Source organism: Zeus faber (assembly GCF_960531495.2).
Source record: "Zeus faber genome assembly, chromosome: 17".
In the NCBI taxonomy this organism is placed as follows: domain Eukaryota; kingdom Metazoa; phylum Chordata; class Actinopteri; order Zeiformes; family Zeidae; genus Zeus; species Zeus faber.
In genome coordinates, this window is record NC_137204.1 from 19,068,206 (window position 1) to 19,090,705 (window position 22,500).

The following is a 22,500-nucleotide window of genomic DNA, read 5'->3' on the forward strand; positions in this document are numbered from 1 at the left end:
CAGGAGTTCAGGGGAGCAGTTGAGGCTCTGCAGGTCCAGCAGCAGCTCCCTCTGCCGGCTCTGCTCCTCCCCGGAACCGGGGCCCAGGAGGTTGCGGGGGCCCTCGCTCTTCTCTCTCTGCTCCAAAGAGTCTGTCCGCAACACGAGGTCCACCGCCTCCTTCCTCTCCTCCCCCTCCTCCTCCTTCTCCTCCACCTCCTCCTCCTCCTCTTCTTCCTCCTCCTCCTCCTCCTCCTCCTCCCCCTCCCCGTCCACCGGAGCGGGTGGGGGAGGAGGATGTTCGAGCATGGAGTTGCTCTGCTGAAGCGCGCCCTCTATCGCTCCGTCCTCCGGGTCTTTATCGTCTTGATCATCTGCTTTCCAGCTCCGGGGAGCCCTGTCCCGTGTCGTCGAGAGGGCGGGTCTCGTCGCCGGGCAGCACTCTGACAGCCTGTAGGGGGACACAGACACACACGCAGGAAAACAAAAACAGAACATTAAAACAGACTTTATTTATTTAATCACATTATGAATCCCTGTTGGCAAATGTCTGCTCTACATTAGACCTATCCTGAGTAGCTAAGGCAATGCTGGACAGGGCAAGCCTGTACATAAGGCATAAGATGAATGAAATAAAAGAAAAGAAGAATTAAGGCATAGAAATAAAATCTCTGACCCTAAAACGGGTTGAAAAAAAAAAAGTCACAGATCACAAGATAAAGTGCAATAGAAAAAAAAATTATGAAAAAAATGTTGAATTCCTACCCGGCTTCACCCATTTCAGATTGTCAGTCCTATTTTTATGGACCCTGTGGAGCAGAGCAGAGCAGTGATGCAGCCGCCGCACTGCACCGGCCGACCAACTCCAGCTCTAGAGCCAATGTCTTGCTCAAGGGCACCGGCAGGAGTGTCTAGCCCTAGCATGCACGTCTTTAGGGTGCGAGGAAACCCAAATGGAGATGGAAAGAGCATGCAAACTCCAGTATAGGTAGGGTTCCAACACGGAACCCTTCTTGTTTTGGGGCGCTAGTTGTTACCGATCCACTGCCGACACATCATGCAATCGTCTCAATTTTCGGAACTCCTCTTCATCCTCATCTCGGTTTCCGAACTCAAAACTAGTCATTATATGGAGCGTGGGAGGGGAGACCTACCTTACCTGTTCCAGCATTTCGCTGGTCCTCGACCTGACCAGCTGGGCAGAGGCGAGCCGGAGATCCTTCCCCGTCAGGACCCCCAGGGAGGTGCTGCACCTCAGGGACGGGCCCCGCTGCCCCCCGGGCCCCAGCTCCACGTCACTCCACACCTGCTGCAGACGCACAAAGACGTGTTTTTTTTTCCACGCTGTTGGTACTTTTCTGCCACTTGTATGTTTGAGAAGCATCTTGTAGCAGTGTGTTTTTTGTTTTTTTTTTACATCTTTTTGCACAATTGTATATATTTTTACTGGTCGTATCCACTTTACTTTTACTAATGTTACGTTTTTTTAATAACAGAAAATAATAATTATAATAGCTTTATCAAATTTAGCACCTTTCAAAAAACACAGTTTACAAAGTGCTCTGACAGATGAAATAAAAGCAGAGTCTTCAGATCAAGAAGTTAAAAGAAAAAAAGGAACATTTATAAACAGGAATTAAATTCATTCATTAAATTGAAAAAGCAGATAAAGAGACAATGAAAATAATTAGTTAATCACATAATTCATTAACTAATTACATAAATGCAAAATAATAATAAGAAACACAAAATAAAAACAGGAAAGAAAGGGGCTGACATCACATAAAAGCAGATTTTTGGGTTTTAAAAATGGGTTTTGAGGTGTGATTTAAAAGAAGCCATTGACTCTGCTGCAGTATCTCCTCAGGCAGGTCGTTCCAAAGTCGAGGGGCCCAGACAGGAAAGACGCGGTCACCTTTAGTTCTAAGTCTAGACTTTGGGGCAGCCAGAAGGGCCCCGTCTGAGGGTCTGAGGCTGCGCACTGGCTCATATGGGGTCAACATATCTGTTATGTAGCTCTTAGCCAGACCCAGACGTGCTTTAAAAGTGATCAGTAAAATGTTAAAATCGATTCTGACCCGAACAGGGAGCCAATGGAGAGAAGCCAGGATCGGGGTGATGTGATGTCGTAAGAAGGTAAGAAGCCAAGCTGCTGCGTTCTGAACTAGTTGGAGGCGAGAGAGGGACTTCTGATGCCAGAAAGGAGGAAGTTACAGTAGTCTTATTGTGAGGAAATTAGGGCGTGGATTACTTTTCCCAGGTCGCTGTGTGATAGTATTGGCTTGATTCTTGAAATGGTTCTCAGTTGAAGGAAGCAGGATTGGACGTTTTTTTTAATCTGTTGTTCAAAGTTTAGGTCCGAGTCAAACAGTACTCCCAAGTTTCTGGCAAAAGATTTCACATTTGCGGACAGACTGCCGAGGCCACTCTCAATTTGACTGGTAGAGTTTGGGGGAGTTAACATACAGTTACTGATTGTGAATTATTGAGCTGAAGAAGATTCTGTGCCATCCAACGGTTGATATAATTGAGACAAACTACAGCAGCAGCGAGGCTGTTTGGGTCTCCAGGTCTCAGAGGAAGGTCTATCTGTGTGTCCTCTGCACAGCAACGCAAAGAGACATTGTGTCTTTGGATGATTTGGCCAAGATAGATTAAAAATAAAATTGGATCTAAAATTGAACCTTGGGGTAGACCAGAGGTAACGTGAGTTGTAGAGGATGAGTAGTTACCTCTGGAGACCGCGAAGGTTCTTTCTAAAATGTAGGAATAAAACCAGCCAAGTGCAGTGTCCTTGATGCCAACCCAGATGTTAGAAGGTCAATTAAAATGGCGTGATCTACAGTGTCAAAGGCTGCACGTAGATCTAAAAGAGTTAAGAGTGCACTTTACCCTTTGTCAGCTGCTACAAGGATATCACTGGTTACTTTGAGGAGGGCAGTTTCTGTACTACGTAAAGCCCAAAAACCAGACTGGAATTTCTCAAAATGTTATTATGACACATAAAAGCCAAAAGCTGGGTTGATTCCACCTTCTCTCAAAACATTGAAAGAAATGGAAGTATATGTTTATAGAAGTAATTTCCACTGCTAGGTTTCTTTAAAAGAGGATGGACCACAGCATGTTTAAAAAAAGAAGGAAAGCTCCAGCAAGCTATTTATGATCGATAATATACTGGGTCCAATTGTGTCACTCACCTCTTTGAGAAATGTGGTGGGGATAATGTCACTGCCGCACGTGGTTGATGGGATAGAGTTTCAAGTAAAAATGATAGTGACACAGTTTCAAAATTGCTTGAGTAACTGTAAATGTCCCTACTGGCGTGTATAAAGTGGCCAGGGGCTGTAATTCGCTGTGTTATATTCTCAGCTTTTTTTCCTCCAAAAAGTTTAGAAACTCCTCACACATCTCTGGTGAGGCCTCAGTAAGATGACAGGGGGAGGGGTGATGACGGAGTCTAAAACAGAGGAAAATAAAGAAATAAAAATAAATAAAGAAATACATGCGGCTTTGACATTTTAAATAGTTGATACAGATCACTCGTGGTTTATTGTATAATGGCATTTTTTTTCTATCAAATATTTTTGTATCGGGCCAAATTTGACCAATTTTTTCTATTTTTATTTTTTTTACTTCATTGTGATCGATTGCCGTCGCCACGTGATTTAAAAAGACGCCGCTCAAATAGACCTCAGTTTCCTTTTCGCCAGAGCGGCGTAGGGCATACAACGAATCCATAACGAACACTGAGACAATAAAGGGTACAATTAAACACCTGCTTCCTGTCTTCTCCTCCTCTAACACGCCCATCTCCAGAACCTACTTTTTGCGCTGCCGGGGTTCCTCTTTCGGTCGCAACCACGTTCTAGATTTTTTTAATCAAGCCAAATAATGAATAGCATTTCCCAGCGCTGCTTTGGGGCGGCAACATTTTTTTTCCGCTACTTCTGTTGCGTGTGAAGCCAATAAGCCCCGAGCCTTCCAAAGGGCACTCGCACAAATGTAAATGCTTGCTTTGCCTGGTTTATCTGCTTTTTGCCACTTGCTACAGCTCTGCCTGCGTAAGTTTTGGACGGGTTCATCACCGTCATCACCAGCCCCACTCACTGTGTCCGCCGTGGACATGGACGAAACCCGGTGGAACTTGGAGCCCGAGGGCTGCCTGCTCAGCATGGAGTCCCTGAAGGAGGACTCGCTGATCGACGCCGATATGCAACCCTTTCTCGGAGCGTGGGAGAGGTAGTGTAGACACCGGACCTTCTCGACGAGGGTGTCCCTGAGAGAGAGGAAAAACAAAAAGGAAACAATGCGGACGTCACAGTGATCTATTTTGGAAGCTATTTAAAGGTGAGGTCGGGGCTGCGCTGCGTGACTGGACCCACCTGTATTTGGAGTGGATGATGGCGTATATGAAGGGGTTGTAGATGGCCGATGCTTTGGCTATTACAGCAGGGACGGTTTTGGTGTAGGGAGAGAGGCTGCTTCCGTTGCTGAAAAGAATATGAAAGGTTCAATAACTGGAAGAAAAACATAACAATGTCGTACGGCGCCAAACCTGTAAATCACTGGGGAAAAGGACGAGAAGATGTTGGAGCTTTGTCACTGTATCATGCCTCCTGCAGCGGGGGGCGGAAAAGTGATTCAGGGACATAGTGGCGTTCTCAATCATCTGGATGAGAGGTCAGCATCTTATGGTCGTCCTTATCCGACCCACGCCGCCTCTCCCCCACCTGCCTCCCTCTTCCTCTACAGTCCACCGGCGCACAGTTTCCGAATCCACCGGCGCACAGTTTCCTTCCACATCAGTGCACATGGGTTTTACCTCCGGCGTCTGGAAGCCTCCGCCCCGGGTCAATCGACCCGAAGGTGTTGGGATCAGATCAGCACACATCACATGCTTGATTATCCCTCTCTTCCCATCACCTCAAGTCCGTTCTCCAAACTTAATCGTAAACCTGGGCGACTGAGGGCTGCTTTTCCATCAACTATACCCCCATTTTCAAAATGACTTCCACCTGCCCGTGATACACCTTCTGCATAGATTTCTCTCAAGTCAACCATAATGCAGTCGGAGTGTAAACGGGAAAAATCATACCTTTTTCATAATTTAACAGCACATTGGGCCAAAGTCTATTTGGGGCAGTGAAATGAACCATTATTATCATTAAATTTACACCTTTATTATTTCTAATAAGATTCATTAATTATCACCTCTCGTGGAAACAGAACAGCAGTGAGACAAAAGACATTAAAGTGTTGAAGTGAGTGTGAGAGTAGCCAAAAAAAATCTGTTAAACTATTGTATAAATAGCTAGTAAACGAACAATCTAGCTACAGTATTACACTATACTACTATACCATAGCAGCATGGTACGAGATGTAGGGGACGCTTATATGGAACAGCACGTACAAGCTGTCATGTGCTGTTGTCTTTAAACGTTACGGTTCACTGCAGATTATGAACACGTAATTTGCATCTGGCAAATGCATTTGACACAACCTCCTTTGACAGTAAACTTCAAAAAACGTATTCTGCTGCAGAGCATCCACTAGAAACGGTCCCTATAATGTGCAAAAAAAGTGGCAGTTCAGTTGCATTATATAACTTAATACCATTTCATACATGTCATAGCATTCAGGCGCAGACACACGAAAAGGACCATGAAATGCTTTTAATTCTATTCCTTTGTGCCTTTGTGTTCTAAAACTTCACTTACTTTCCCCTGCTTCAATATGAACCACACATGTAAACTAATCTGAAATGAAAGTAAAAATGTCTGGAATTGAAAAAAGAGAAAGCAATAAAAAGAAAATTACCCAGCCCAGGCGATGAGAGTGACACACGCATAGGGCGACCAGGAAAGCACAAAAACGATGATGACCACGAAGGCGACCTTGGCCAGCTTCCACTCCGTCCTGATGGACTGCTGCTGCATCAGGGTCGACTTCCTCACCTGACTCCCCAGCTTCTCCACATCCCTGGCAGGTCCCAAAACACACAGATTGAGACCGTAAGAAAGAATGGCATTGCAACTGCATGCTGTCAGACATGATTTGAGCAGAGGCCTGGACCTAAATGATTACATGACAAATGACAAAAATGTTATGTCACAGCGTTTAAAGTGGTAATCCGCCTGTGATGAGTTCTCAACAATTCATAAAAAAAATAAAAATAAAGTTTAAGATAGACAGTTTACTGACCACAAGTGGTTTATCAAATTCAACCGATCTTTGCATTTTTGCCTGAAAGGCAAAACTCAGTGGCCACTGCCACGCCACCATCAATGGAAACAGGATATAGAGGTGCAGAACGCAAATATATTGAAATGCCCTTTCCTAAAAGTGCCAGCTAAAAAAGTATCAACTATGGGATTTCTTTAACTAAAGTATCTATTGGATTAACACTTTAAATAGCCCAAAACTTTTGCCTCACTATTACATTTTGACAAATGCAGCAAACCACCACAGACCAAAACGACTGATGTTAACCACTTAGCATCCATCAGACGCCCCAACACTGTGTTATATGAGCATGTGTATGAATTCATTCACCTGCCAGCACTGCGAATAGCCAGGAACATGCACAGATAGCAGTAGGATATTATACCCAGAGGAATGAAGAACACAAAGCAGCACAGCATCAGTGTATAACTCTTATTCGCCGGAGTGGACGTCACATAGTCCCATGTACATGATGTCATTAGGCCCTCTGGGATATAGGAACCTAAATAAAATACAAACACAATACAGAGAAGGGAGAATATTATATTACATTATTAAACATATTGGAACATTATAACATATATTAAGGATGATATAAGAGTGTAACATTTTCTTAAGACGCTGGGGGTACTCACTCCAGCCTAAAAGTGGAGCCAGGCTCCATGCCAGTGAGTACAACCAGACCAGCAGGATGATGAGGAAGGTGCGTCTCTTGGAGGACCACTGGAAGGCCTGCAGGGGCTTGGTGATGACCACATAGCGGTCCACGGAGATTGCCAGCAGGTTGATCATGGAGGTGACTCCAAACAGAGCTCCACAGAATGCATATATCTTACACCCTGATTTGGAAAAGCCCATGAGAAAAGCAAAAGAAAATCAGGGATTCACCTATTGTCGCAATTAAATGAATGTGAAATATTAGCCTACATGTTGGAAGAATTTGAATAAAAATATAATGTTGGCAATGTCGGTGGCCCAAGTCTAAGAGTACAAGGTATACTTTTTCTGAAGTGATCTAGTCAAATATTGTTGAATAACGATGATGGTATGTGACAGCAAACACAGTGGCATACTCCTTATTTAGGATGCCATGATTATTCATTGTGTTAATATGATATAAATATTATTTATAATATCTTGTATAATAAAATAGGATTGTGGCCTTGTTGTGGCGGATGGGCTTGTGAGTTTCAGTGATCCCCCAGAGCTATGTCAGCATTAGCTTTATGCTCCCAGCAGGGGTAACCCAAGGCAAACATGTCAGGGTGAGAATCAAGACAAACATGATCCCAACACCCCTATGACATGATGAACATGAAGATCAAGTTTACCCTGCCCGGAACAGGGTCACTGGGACCCACTCCTGGAGCCAGGCCTGGGAGTGGTGTTCACAGGCGAGTGCCTGGTGGCCTGGCAGCCAAAGTAACCCGGCTGGGCCCACCCCAAAAGACTACGTCGGACCATCGCATGGGCTCGTCACGCACAATGTGCAGGGAAGGAGTGGGGTGCACTGCCTGACCGGAAAGGGGAACCAGTGGAGGGGTTCCAGACATTGTGGACTTGGCAACAGAAACTGGCTTTTGGTAAGTGGAATGTCACCTCTCTGGGGGGAAAGAGTCTGAACTAGTGTGTGAGGTTGAGATATACCAGCTAGCTATAGTTGGGCTCACCTGTACTCACAGTGGTCGCCCTGGAACCCAACTCCTTGATAGGGGATGGACTCTTGCCTACTCAGGAGTCGTCCAAGGTGAAAGGCGCCGGCCGGGTGTGGTCCACAAGTTGTCCACAAGTCCCCAGCCGGCGGCTGCACCGTTGGAGTTTGTCCCAGTGGATGAGATAGTCACCTCAATGCGACTACGAGTTGCAGAGAGGGAAACTTTGACTGCTGTTTGTGTATATGCGCCTAACAACAGTTCAGAGTATTTGGTCTTCTTGGAGAAGGTGGGAGGGGGCTGGAAGAGGCCCCACTCACTGACTCTATAGTCCTACTGGAAGACTTCAATGTTCATATTGGCAATGATGATGGAACCTGGAGAGGTGTGATTGGGAGGAACAGCCTCCCTGTTCTGAATCTGAGTGGTGGGTTTTTATTGAACTTCTATGCTAGTCATGGATTGTCCTTAACAAACACCATGTTCAAACATAAAGATGCCCATGACTGCACTTGGCATCAGAGGACCTTGAGCCAAAAGTCAATGATCGGCTTTGTAGTTGTTTCAGCAGACCCGCAGCCATACGTTCTGGACAATAAGGTGAAGAGAGGTGCTTAGCTGTGAACTGATCCCCATCTGGTGGTGAGTTGGGTCAAATACAGGGGGAAGCTGTCAGACAGACCTGGTTAGCCCAAACGTGTAGTGAGGGTTTGCTGGAGACTGGTGGAGGAACCTGTCCGAAATTACTTCAACTCCGGAAGAGCTCCTCCTACATTCGGGAGGAGGTTGGGGACACAAAGTCAGAATGGCTTCTTTTCAAAACCTCTATTGTGGAAGCAGCTGTTAGGAGCTGTGGTCAAAAATTGGTCAGTGCCTCTCATGGCGGCAACCCAAGAACTCATTGGTGGACACCAGCAGTTGCGGGGGCCATCAAGAAGAAGAAGGAGGCCTTTCAGGCTTGGTTAGACTCCTGACTCTGCAGAGAGGTATTGACACGTGGATAGGCGGCAGCAAAAGCAGTTGCAGAAGCAAAAACTAGGTTGTGGGAGGAGTTCAGAGAGGCTATGGAGAAGGACTTTCGGGCAACCTAAAAGGGGTTCTGGAAAATCATTGCGGCTCAAAAGGGGAAAGAGGCATATCGCCCAAGCTCTTCTGGGGGAAACTGTGACCTCAACTGGGCATATCATCAAGAGGTGGAAGGAACACTTTGAGGAACTCCTGAACCCGATGTGCATGTCCTCTGAAGAGGCAGGGCTGGAAGAGTCTGGGGCATGAGAGTCTATTTCCTTGGGACCTTTGCCAAGGTTGAGGTTGTTGGAATGCTCCTCAGTGGCAAGGCGCCAGGAGTGGATGAGATCCATCCAGAAATACTGAATGCCCATGTTTGTCCTTGGTTGGCATGACTCTGCAGTGTCGCATAGGACAGTGGGATTGGGAACAGTGCCTTCGGACTGGCAGACTGGAAAAATATTTGCAGATGATGTCGTCCTTTTGGCACCATCACATTGTGATCTTCGACGCGCACTTGAGTGGTTTGCAGTGTGATACGGTCGGGATGAGGATTAGCACCTCCAAATCGGAGGCCATGGAAAAGATGGCTTGTCCCCTACCGGTGAGAAGGGAGCCACTGCCCCGGGTGCCGGAATTTAGGTGTCCAGGGTTATTCACGATTGATCGCCGGTTAGGTGCAGTGGCTGTCAAGCTCTCAATTTACCGGTCTGTCTTCGTTCCCACCCTCATCTATGGTCATGAGCTGTGGGTAGTGACCAAAAGAATGAGATTGTGGATACAAGCGGCAGGAATGGGTTTTCTCCGCAGAGTGTCCCTGCCATCACTCTCCGTGATGGGGTGAGGACCTCCGTAATCCGGGATCCTCTCCACATGGAGAGGAGTCAGTTGAGGTGGTTCGGGCATCTAGTAAGTAACTGGTTTCCCCAGCAACTAGAGGAAGTTGCTGGGGAAAGGGACATCTGGGCTGCTCTGTTGGCCCTGTTGCCACCGCAACCCTGACCAGCATTAAGCGGGTTAGAAAATGGATGGATGGATGGATGGATAATATCATATGTTAATCATTATTTTGGATCTGTGTTAAATCTGATGTATTTCAACATATCAACATATCTCAAAATGAGATTAAACGCATTTAAGACAGAATAAATAAGTGAAAATAAAAGTACCAGTTTCCCCAAAAATCCACTCCCTGAACAGAGAGTTGACGAAGAAGATCGGAGACTGGGTGATGGCCATGAGGAAGTCACTCACTGCCAGGTTCAAGATGAAGTAATTTGGGGGTGTCCGGAGCTTCTTGTTACTGAAACATAATGAAAAACAAACCAGTCTTTCCTTCAATAAGATATTGTGTTACTTTCTTGTCTTCAGCTTCCCTGAAAATATGTTTTTTACAAAATAATTTACAAAAAAAAAATATCATGTTTAATTGACATTAGGAACGGTCTTTCTTTTCATTTATAAGTATTGCTAATATCAGAAATCTGCACCCTGTTAAATTGGACTTTCCACTTATAGAAAGAAAACAAGTGGTTGCTTCTTTCTTGATTTTGTTCTTTATAATAGTCATTTTATTCAGTCACCAATGTGATCATTTGTTATTGGTGATATTCTAAAGATTAGAAGTATGCTCTTTAAGGGCCTTAATATCCAGAAGCAACACAAGCAAACAACATCATATTGCATGAATAAACAGCAGTGTGAAAATGATCGCCAAAGCACTAGTAAAATCCATAAAAGACAACAAGCAGTAAGGAAATGACGTGTTAACAGAGAGTGCCTTGTTCTTTCCCAAATTGACGAATTGCAATTTTGGTGCACACTTGCTATTCACCGTTTCAACACAGTGAATAGCAAAGTAAGAAGCCCTAAAGATTCATTAGAACCCACACTTCCATTGTTGCTGGAAAGAATGGTTGCACCTCATGAGACATCCTTACATATGCAGGAATATACTAATACACATGTTCATTCGATGTCCTTTACCTCATCTTACAATATCGACTGCAGCCTTGCCTTGTTGTGAGCCATTTGTGAAGGACATGCTGCCGATGTGCTGTCTTACCCGCCTAACTGAATGTGTCGCTCTTTTGTTATCAGCATCAAACTAGATGTCAAAACAACCGCCTGTCAAGTCATGGTCACTATTCAAGGATGACCCCTGCCCCAATGTCGACATTTTAGCCACATTTGTTTTTTTCTTCTTCAGAATATGTCAGATTTACATTTTAGGGTGGATTCACAGCAGAGAGAAGCCTTCCCAAATATATTTTCCAGGATATGGAACGAGTCCATATTCTGAAGATGTATTGAATGGAGAATTTGATATTTGGACTGAGCTCTGTTGCTATTCAGGTATTTTTTTTGCCCACAATGACAGATGTCTCCCTATTTTTAAATACTGTCTTATCAGTTTGTCTCTCTATGAAAGAATATTAATTCTGTGCTTGAAGGAAAGGAAAATGTCAGTTCAAAAGACTGCTTACTATTCACCTGTATATGTTTTCAATGATAAAATGCTCACGCAGAATGCTTACTTTCGGCCAAAAATCCCTTAGAACATGTTCTGAAGAAGCTGCTGCCCGAACTGCTCCTGTTGTCAGCGCTGCGTTTTGTATTCCTGTGCTTTCTGATCATTTTGCTGCACCAGGGAAGACCATTGCAAGGACAAAAGAAAAGTGCTAGAGCCGTCTGTCTGTGATGATGGAAAAAACATGGTGTGGTGTGGAGATGGGATGGTTTGAGCAGCCACACCTGAACTGGATCTGAGTGATTGGGTCAGGGTGGCTGCATACATACAGCCTGTAAGTGCAGCCCGTTGTTTGCCCTGTTGGTTGGGCTAACGAGCAACAGGTCAAAACCCTGATCTTCACACTCACTCAGGATAGGAGTCCTGTCATGACATGTTCCATCTGCTCCTGGCTAATTTCATCTGGCCTCCTCTCTACAATAAACTGATGTCCACAATCCATCGTCGTCTCTGTCTCTGTGTCCCTGTGTCGGAGGGCCCTGGAAACGTTACTTGGGTGGCGTGTGGTAGGAGGAACTGCCACACATGGCTCTTTGACACACAATATAAATGTATCTTTCTGGGTCATTTACCAATATTGTCATCATTTTTTATGTATGCATAGTGGGTCAGTCAAACGATCTTAATGTTTTACTTTTACTTTCCTTTAATTATTCTTGAAATAATAGTATATTTGTCAGATTTGTCATAGAGTCAAGTGTACAGACGGAGAGTTGGACGGATTTGCGTGTGTGTTGTGTAGGTGGTGTGCATTAGAGGGGTCAGATTGCAGCGGGGATGGAGTGACGGGGGATGGAGTGTGAGATTGTCTCGTCAGGTCCTAATGCAGAAAACTTGTAGGACCAAAACCCAGAGGAGCGACCTCGAGACAGAGTCCAGGAAAGTGAAACACTGGGCTCCTCACTTCATCCTGCCAAAAATTAACCCAACACAAACCATGCAACCCCAATAGAATAAACATTTAAGATTTATACCATAAATAAATAAAAGGGTATTTTCTATGAAATGTTGATATAAATAAACATATGAATTAGTAAGGTTATGAATATGTCATCAATTATTATTATACTGTAGTTGTATTATATATAGTTTTTATTTGGTTATATATTTTAAAATAATTCATCCACTTATCACAATTGTATAGTATATGTACAGTATATACGTGTATCTTAAAGTTCAAGTTGTTAACGAAGCTTGTATCTGTCATTAAGAGTTAGAGACTTCACTCTGTCGCTGACAGCAATGTCAAAAATAAGTCCACAACTCTGTCAACTCACATAATAGTCAAGACGTACACATACGAGAATGTTTCTTGAAATATAAAGCTGAGAGTATTGTATCTGCTCTTGACTTTTTAGCTCTTAATACTTCTTAAAACTACTTGAATACATTTTTACCCCATTGCTTAAAAGCTTAACATACGGCTGGGTTAGACATTAAGTGATGCAGAGGCAAACTTTATAAACCAACCTTGAGTGCAGCCAAACATGCTGAATAGCACGTAACAACAGCAAATATGCTTATCAATGTATCAATCATCAAGCGTATCAATAATTGGTTTAATGGTGTGTGGACCAAACCCCAACCTCCTCTGCTGTGCTGTCCCTACTGACGGATCGGGTATGTCTGTGAAGTGGATTTTTACCTCTGGCTTCTGCCATGATGTCTTTTCTCTTGTTTACCTGCCTTGTCGTGGCACGCAGTTCTAGTGGCTGTGCTGTCGGCAACCGAGGCTCCTTATGCCCGCTGCTGGTTACCACAGCTGGTGTGACATTCTCACTGGGCAATGAACATAATGGATGGTTGTCACAGGCCAATATTGTTCGAAATGTCTCTCATTACTGGCATCACTGCCCTGTGGTTCTGGAGATCTGTTGTTTTCCCGGTGCCTTTTCCTTTATGAACTCTACAGGTGCCCTAAATGCCCTTAATACTAACTCCCGTATCGACTTGATTTGTAACGATAATGAAGAGGAATTATTATGCTTAATTATTATGCTTTAATTGATGTCTGGTATCCAGCCTTATCCTAGTCCCTCAACTACACGTAACTCGGTGGCAGCTTTTAGGAATATGCCTGGGTTGCGTATTATACATAAAAAGGCTCGCAGTCTGCTTCCTAAAATGGAAATGATGTGAATTTTGGCTGATTCGGCCGACGCTTATTTAATTGTTGGTTCCGAGGCTTGGCTTTTCAAGTCTATACTAGGTAAAGATGTAAAGTACCGATTGATGGCTTCAATATTTACCGTTCTGCCCGCCCCAGGAAAGTCGGTGGTGTGGCGATCTAGGTTAGATCCTGCTCTCCAAATCTTCTATTAAGCAGTTAAAATAAACAGAAATATTAGGTCTAAATATTGATTTGTCTGATGGTCAGCATGATCTGTTCCATTCAACTGTTGGTTGCTATGGGCCCCCTTCCGCTACCATTGACAGCTCCTTGTTCACTGCTGAGCTGGCAGGCCCATTCCACAAAAGGAATCAGCTTTGGGCCGACACAAGGAAGTCTGGCTCTGAGGCAGACTGGCAACATTTCAGCCAACTACGTAATGACTGCACTGCTTCGAGTAAAAAAAAAAATCCAAAAGCAATTATTATTTATCACAGACCACAGACAGTCTAAATGACCTGAGGAAATTTTGGCAAACCACAAAATCTCTCTCTGCCAACTCTTGCTGGCATTCTAATATTGTTGTTGACTCCATCCCTTTGTAAAACAGATCTGAGATGCTTAATTATTTCAACAAACATTTTATAGCTCCCCCCCCATATATTATAGCTGGATCAGTGTTGCATATTTTTAGTCTGTCTATACTGTACAAAACAATGTCATTCCTGATGTTTGGAAAACTGCCTATGTTCTCCCCTTATTGAAAGGCGGTGATCCCACGGTGTTGAATAACTACAGTCCCATTTCCAAGCTGAATGACTAGATCATGGAATACATGTGTGTAACAATTTTGCCTACCACACGCCACCCAAGTGGCATTTTCAGGGACCTGCGGCAGAGAGACACAGACGATGGTGTTGTAGACACACAGTTTATTGTAGAGAGTGGGTTAGTTGGAATAAGCCCAGGAGCAGATGGACATGTGTCACGACAAGGGGTCCTCTCACTTCCCCTCACCCTGAGTGTGTGTGGGGACGGGGGATTTACCTGGTGCTAGTTAGACCAACCAACGAGCAACAGGTCTGCAGCCACTCTGATGCCACACATGCATGCGCCCGATTCCGGGCGCACCAAGCCGGCGCTGGCGCAATGTGCAGCAGTTTGGTGCGCATGCACAACAAGACTGTGGATCGGGAAACAGTCACCAAGAGCTACTTTCATCCAGTTCACCCATCCTGTGCCCACTTTCAGAGGAAATATCAAATAGGTGGTCCTGGATGGTCAAGCGGAGGTTCTTGCAAGAGAAATACATTCTCTGCTGGAAAAGGGAGTGATACAGAGCATCCCTGTAGAGAGGGAGGCAGTTGCACAGTACAGCAGATACTTTGTGGTCCCAAAAAAGGGTGGGAATTTTTTGCCTAATCCTGGACCTGCAGATGCTGAACAAGCATCTGAAAGAATGCATGCATACTTTGAAAGACACATACTTTCACATCTCCATTCACCCCCGGCAGAGGCAGTACCAACGCCTTTCAGGGAAGAGCCTACGAATTCCTCACACTCCATTTTGGTCTCTCTCTCCCTCAGGGTGAGAGTGTACAATGACCTGGACAACTGGCTCAGCTGCAGCCCCTCCCAGGAAGGAGTCAGACAGGCAGCCAGATTAACCCTTTCGCACTGTAGAAAAGTGTATTGATTCCGAGCCAACACACACCTTTTCTGAGCATGGAATTGGACTCCGTTTCTACAAGGGTCTGCATTTCCCTAGCAAGGGCTCAGGCCATCAAGTCATCAAGAGACCCTTGTCAGTGTGGAGAAGTGTACGGTTCCTTCATGGGGGATCCGCTCTGCGGAGCATTTTGTATCGCTCCACCATCACCACAGACGCATCCATCACAGGGTGGCAAGCAGTCTACAATGGCACAACAGCCAATGAGCGGTGGATGATAACACATGTGAAACAGAACATAAACATGTTAGAGCTGCACAGAGTGCTATTAGCGCTACAGCACTTCTTGCCAGCCCCCAAGGGCCGACATGTTCTGATAAGGTCAGACAGCCCTTCCAGGTGGTGGAGGAGATCTGGATGCAGTTTGGCAGGGCGGAAGTAGACCTGTTTGCATCTCGAGAGATGACACAATGAATGTTATGGTTCTCCCTAGTGGCATGGACACGTTGGCCTACCTGTGGCCGGAGGCACTGCTCTACCTATTCCACCTCATGGCACTGCTTCAGCCGGTGCTGGACAGGGTGCAGGAGGACAACCTGGTGCTGCGGCCGGTAGCCGCTTATTGGCCCAGCCGTCCGCGGTTCGCCAATCTGTCGACATGAGTATTGGCCCCACGTGGGAGCTCACTTCGACTAGACCTACTCACACAGGAGCGTGGAACGATTTGGAACCTATGCCCACACCTATGGCGCCTTCAGGCCTGGTGGCTGAGAGGAAGAAACTCTTAGCTTCAGGCCTCCAAGATGCAGTAGTTGCCACTATACAGAGCACCAGAGCACCCACTATGCGCTCCCAGTACAGAGTGAGGTCGAGTTTTTTTGCCTAGTGTCATGAACAGCAGGCACATGCCCCCCTTTGACTGCCCTATAGGGCCAATATTGCAGTTCTTGGAGGAACTGTTTGCTGAGGGGAATGCTACACACAAGGTCTATCTGACAGCCATTTTCACACGTAATATAGGCTTGGACAGCTTCACTCCAGGCAGTGCACTCTCATACATCTTGCTTTATGGCGGGCACGCAATGCCTGCTCCAAGACCTGGTGTCCTTTTTAGCTGTTCTTGAGACTTATTGGGAGTCTTGCGGGCTCTGTCAGGGCCTCCGTTCGAGCCCTTACACACCATAGACATCAAGATCGTTTCTCTGGAAACAGCCTTGCTGCTGCCCTTGCCTCGGTGAAATGAGTAGGCAAGCTGCATACACTGTCAGTCCGCCCATCCCGCATACAGTTTGAGGGTGGAGGTAAAAGAGTGGTCATGCGTCCAAATGCTTCTTTCACCCCGAAGGTCATTACCACCCTGTTTTGGAGTCAGGCTATTGAGTTAGTGGCCTTCTCTCCACCGCCTTTTGGGTCAGAGGAGCAAGAGAGTCTTAATGCTTTGCGCCCAGTTCGGGTGCTGCAGTGTTATATGAACCACACTAAGGGCCTTAGGCGAAGGGACCACTTGTATGTGTGCCCAGGCAAAGGGTAGGGCCCTGCCCAAGGAGCGGTTGGCTCAATGGCTGCTGGGAGTGTCATCCTCGTGGGCCCTCTTCAGGGGGGCGTCGGTGAAGGATATTATGTCATGCAGTGTCTTGTAGCTCCCCACACACATTTGTGCACTTTGACATGTTGGAGGTTACTAGGTCTGCGCTGCCATGCTATGTGCTGCACAGACAGTATAAAGGAGTTACAGAAAGTATCCCATAAGCATTTTTTCTCACATGTCTGTTCACAGGTCTGGGACAGACACGCCAGTGCGTACGTTATTACATGAACCTCCCTCGGGGGATCGCCATCCTATTGCGTGATGGTATACGGTCTATGAGTTATAGATTGCAGTCCCTGCGATAGGGAGCATCTAGGTTGTGTAGAAAAACATGGTTCCCTGAGGAGGGAGCAGATCTATTACTGGGCTGCAGTACAGTGCCCATCTGAGGCGTTCAGCAGCAAAAAGAGGGGGAAGTGGAAGTACAGCTGCAATATATACCCCGGGACGACAATTCCATCGCGGGATGGAAGTGGGATGGCATCGTCACTTCCTCTGACTATTCAGGCGCAAATGCATTGGATTACATGATCTGACGATCAGTCCCATGAGTAATTGATCGGTCTCTCCTCAGGGAACCGTGGTTGCCTCCGCAACCTAGACGTTTTCCCCACTATAACTGTCTTTTTATCTGATTGATTGTTTATTGTTCTCTGACCTCTGGCAACTTCAACTGCTTCAAACATGCAGTCAAACAACTGCTTCAAACATGCAATTATTCAGCCACTTTTGTAAAAAACAAATCTGGATCCTCTATCACTCCATAATTACAGACCAATTTCCAAATTATCTTTTTCATCTAAGGTACTGGGGAAAGTCATTTCAACCCAATTAATCGCTTTTATGAACAATAACAACATTTTTTAACAGTTTTCAGTCAGATTTTAATGCTCGCCACAGCACAGAGACAGCCCTTGTGAAGGTCTCTCATGAGAAGGTCCCTACTGTTAACAGCAGATATAGGTGATTGCTTTGTCCATGTCGTTTTGGATTTGAGCGCCACAATTGACCTCAATTGTCCTCCTGCACCGTTTAAAAACATGGGTTGGTCTTAAGGGAACTGCTCCTATGTTCAATACCTGTCTAATAAAACCTTTTCTGTTGTGATAGAAAATGTCGATGGTGTTCCTCAAGGTTCCATTCTTGGCCCTTTATTATTCTCAGTATACATGCCCTCAGCCAGATCATCCAGAGCCATGGTGTTTGCCATCATTGTTATGCGGATCACCCATATATGTTCCTCTCCGATGTAATAATTCCAGCAGTTTAGATAATTTCCTTGCCTACATGCCTTGGTGATATGAATGTTGGATGTCCCAAAACTTTTAAAAACTGAATGTTGATAAATCTGAGGTTATAGCCTTTGGTCAAACACATTCCACCAGCCAGCTTCACAGTAAGCTTGGCTCACTGATCAAAAATATTAAGCAGGATGCCAGAAATCATGGTGTCATTTTTGATGCAGATCTTCTTTTCTTGAGGTTTATGTCAAGAATGTTGTTTAGTCTTGCTTCTTCCAGCTAAAGAACATTTCCAAAATCAGAACATTCTTGTCTCCCACTGATTTGCACAAAGTTATTCATGCTTTTATTTCCTCCCACCTGGACTACTGTGACGCACTTTATGCCGGAATCAGTCAGAGCTCCCTTCACCGACTCCAACGAGTGCAGAACCCTGCTGCCTGAATTTTAACAGGTAGCAAGAAATATGAACACATTAACCCCTGTGCTGGCCAACTTACACTGGCTGCCAGTTTTATTCCGCATTGATTTTAAAATTTTATAGAACACTTGTAAAGCTTTAAATAGCCTTGGTCCAAATTATATAAAGGATTTATTGACTCCCTTTGTGCCTGGACGTTCTCTGAGATCGCTGGTTATTCCTAGATCCCGGCTTGTGGCCAAAGGTGAGCAGGCCTTTGCTGTCAGAGCCCCCAGACTGTGGAACACTGCATATTGACAGAGAAGCTACATCATTAGCGTCTTTAAAATCCCTTCTTAAAACTTTATTTAAGAGGAAAGCATATACAAATTCTTAAATTTAAGTGACTCGGTTTTATCATTGACTCCTACTCTTTTATACTTAACTATATATATAACTATATTCTATCCTCCAATGTTTTATGATCCCTGTATTGTTTTTATTTGTTTCATTTCATCTGCTGTTCTTTTATCTGTATTGTTTTTTATCCGGGCTTTTATTATCTGTTGTTCTTTTTTTTTTTGTGAAGCAATTCGTAACCTTGTTAAGTAAAGAGTTAAAAAAATAATGTATCATTATTATTATTATTATTATTATTATTATAAGTATTATTATTATTATTATTATTATTATTATTATTATTATTATTATTATTACTATTATTATATTCAGTTGCACCTGTGCCATTTCAAACAGGTTTAAAATGCAGATAAAACCAACCAATGTTTTTTCTAACAAAAAGATGGAGCCAGCTGTACAACAAGGTACCCCTATTTAGACTGTGACCGCCCCCAAATATTTAGGCACCACAATTGATGAAAGTCTTTCTTTTAAATTTCACAATGATCATCTTTTAAGGAAATTTAAATTACAATTGGGCTTCATTTTTGGGAACAAATCTTGTTTTTCCTATAACGCTAGGAAAAGGCTTGTTGCTGCCACTCTCTTGCCTCTCCTGCACTATGGGGATGTTTTGTACATGATTGCATCAGCTCACTCTCTTCCTCTGTTGGACGCTGTCTTTCGAGGATCGCTGAGATTCATAACCAATTGTAAATCCCTCACACACCATTGTACTCTGTTTTCCTTCATCAACTGGTCATCATTATCCATGCGCAGAGCTTTGCACTGGTATAACTTCCTTCATAAATCCATAAACATCTACCTGCCCATCTAGGCAGATGAGAAACCCATGAAATGTTCGGATCACGCCTGATGCTCATGACATTAATGTTGATTTACTGATAGACGCAAAAGCAAAACATGTAGTTAAGAGAAAGTATATGGGTTCCTCCGCTGTCCAGCCTTTGTCAAAGTTCTTCTCTTTTCCCAAATGCCTTCCAAACTGATCCCCTTCATCCTCCCCATGAAAGATGATGGTGGCCCTACCAGAAGAAGGCATACATGACCAGGGCGTTACCCGCAACCCCGACGGCTCCGATGACCAACACGACGAAGGCGACGATGTAATGGATATGATCCGGCACGTCCACTTTTCGGTAGAATCCCCGATCCAGATCCATGCCTGTGGAGAAGAAACCACGCAGACGCTAAGCGTTAGATCCATCCGTAGGCTTCCATCACGTCCCACAGGACTTACATGCACAGCCTTCCCTTTCCACTCTAATCCCCCACATCAAGCAAACTCCTCGGCGTTATGTAACCCTGCGCACACCACGATCAGCAAGTAATATGTCTGGGGGGCAACAAACTATGACCTGATGGCATGCAGCTTGTTCCCGCGATGCACAATGTTCATTCCACGGTCGTGCCGGTCACCGCTTTATTTCACTGAGTCAGCTGTCAAGGTCGGGGGCAAGTTCGTCGTGGGTATTCATTGCCTTTATACGGTATGGTTCGTGTAATAGAGGATTCAGCACAATGACGTGTTTCCTCTCAGTCTCTGCGGTGCCCTCCACAGTGAAACACTGAGGTTGGCTGACACAGTGGGAGCCTTGGTAGATTAATTAATGGAACCTCTTGAGGGTCAGGGTTAAGGACTGAGTGTCTTGTTGGCAATAGACAGGACTTCTGTGGGGAGCCTCGGCCTGGGGTTAGGGTAGGTACTAGGGTTCGGGTTAGAGTCAGCATAGTATTTAACATTAAAGCCGGGGTATTAGTGTAAATAAAGATTTGCCCCTATGCACTTATCTGTTGTAATTTCCTCTGTCAAATGCTGTAAAAAAAAAATGGATACATTTTGTGTCCTGTGTCCTTGCTTCCTAAGGGGGGGGGGGGGATTACTGTAATATTTTACATTCTACAGAACTTCCTTGCAGTTGTTATCATGAAATGTGAATGTGTGGTTAAAATTAAATGAGTGTAAACAAACATAGTAAGTAAGGTGGTGACACTAGACTAAGATTTGTTCCGCTTTGAAGGTTCGGTGTGTGCGTGTGTGTGCCTGCATCCATGACAGGCGTGATGTCAAACAGCAGAGAAAGGGAACAGTTATTGGAACGAAGCTGTGAAGCTTTCAAAAACAGAAAGCAAACCAACAAACCAACATCTACTGTTTGTTTGCTTCTCATCGACGTTCTGGGCACTATCGTTCTAGGATTCAGTGTCTATAAATAGCTAAATAATAAAAACATGCAAGTGAAGAACTGGCATGGTAACACATTATAACAACTATAGATGAGCATACTTTGCTATGAAGAACTGACATAATAATTCTGCGGATCCCTTCTGGATACATGATAATAAGTCGTAATTGGGCTCTCCGGCTTCAAATAATATGTTTATAAGCATACACCCAGAACAGACTTATTGACAGCCGCAATGAATAAACCGGAAAATGTTGTCAATCACCGATTTTCACCCGACCGGTTGAATTCCGAGCAAACTAGGCTAAATGATGGATCGCGTCAAAGTTTTATTCAAGCCTTTCTGAGCAGCTCTTCTCGAGGTAGCATCATGCAGCTGAATATTGATCACTTCCAGGTAGACCGGGGTACTTGTCATTACATCTCTAGTCAGCAGAGTGATTCTCACTCAATACGATTGGGAGCGCTCGGGTCCCGACGCGCACGGCGATCGCTTAACGTCTGCAAATCGAATGGGAAAAGTATTATTCAGCGTGCGCCACAATTTGAGAGAGAAATTCTATTGAAATTGGTATTAAATATATCCCAAATGACGTACGATTGCAAATGCCGTTAATCAAAAAGGTGATTAAGTGAGGCGTTGCTGGTGATGAAAATGACTGCGTGAACAATGTCGCCGCCCCCGGGCCCGCCGATGGGTTAAGACACTGTTTGTGAGAGGATTTATCTGTTGTTGTTGTTAATGTGATGGAATCTGGAGCGAAAAGCTCCTTGTCTGCCTCTGACCTACATCGCAAAGAAAGGCACCCGTGAAATTGAAACGTTCTGATATCTCCTCCGCACACTGGCGCCACAGTTACTTTCAGCCACAAACTTGTTTACTTTTTGGGCGGAGGGAAACTTTTTACTATTTTTAAGATAGACAACAGACAATTTTTTTGGGCACTGTTAAGCTTTTTGTTTTCATGCAATGGTCTGCAGGGTGACGCACCAAACCCCGGTACAGTATGCCCAAATCCACATGCCGCAATGAACTGTGTTTTTTTTTTGAATGCACATTTTTAAATATCGTAAAGGATGCCTCTGTGGCCTCCCTTTGTCCCAAATGTGTTGATATAAATGTCATATTTGTTTAAGGCCTTTCAAACAATCGATACGGTGAATATTGATTATGTTGTTTAAATGTTGACACAGTGTGCTTGAAGGCTGGACGCCAGTTGCACGGACCTGGCTATCTCATGATGATCTCTTTCCCCCTTTCCCTTCTTTACAACTTTCCAAAAAAAGAAAAGAAAAAAATGAAACATCTTCAACTCTACTGATGCTAATTATTCCTAGAGAAGGTTTAGCTGCGACTGTGATATACAGTGGTTTGACAAAAGCTAAATGAAGGAATGTAATGTAATGTAATGTAATGTAATGTAATGCTTGCACTTAATGCTTTGTTTCGAGTTATATTTAAAGCCATGTGAGTTAGGAGACAGTTCCCAGAGTA

At 44.5% G+C, this 22,500-nt stretch overlaps 1 protein-coding gene across 1 annotated transcript in view; it reads right to left on the reverse strand.

The window, feature by feature from the left end:
* opn4xa (opsin 4xa) overlaps nt 1-19,982 on the reverse strand; it is a gene marked incomplete at both ends in the record, with an annotated part of 20,009 nt that extends 27 nt beyond the window's left edge. The window contains 10 exons of the mRNA XM_080017644.1: nt 1-117; nt 256-430; nt 1,134-1,288; nt 4,087-4,255; nt 4,362-4,469; nt 5,797-5,958; nt 6,532-6,703; nt 6,837-7,040; nt 10,031-10,164; nt 19,849-19,982. The exon at nt 1-117 is cut by the window's left edge and continues 27 nt beyond it. Coding sequence (XP_079873770.1) covers nt 1-117; nt 256-430; nt 1,134-1,288; nt 4,087-4,255; nt 4,362-4,469; nt 5,797-5,958; nt 6,532-6,703; nt 6,837-7,040; nt 10,031-10,164; nt 19,849-19,982 — 1,530 coding nt within the window. The remainder of the gene's footprint in view (nt 118-255; nt 431-1,133; nt 1,289-4,086; nt 4,256-4,361; nt 4,470-5,796; nt 5,959-6,531; nt 6,704-6,836; nt 7,041-10,030; nt 10,165-19,848) is intronic.
* Nucleotides 19,983-22,500: the final 2,518 nt, after the last annotated feature.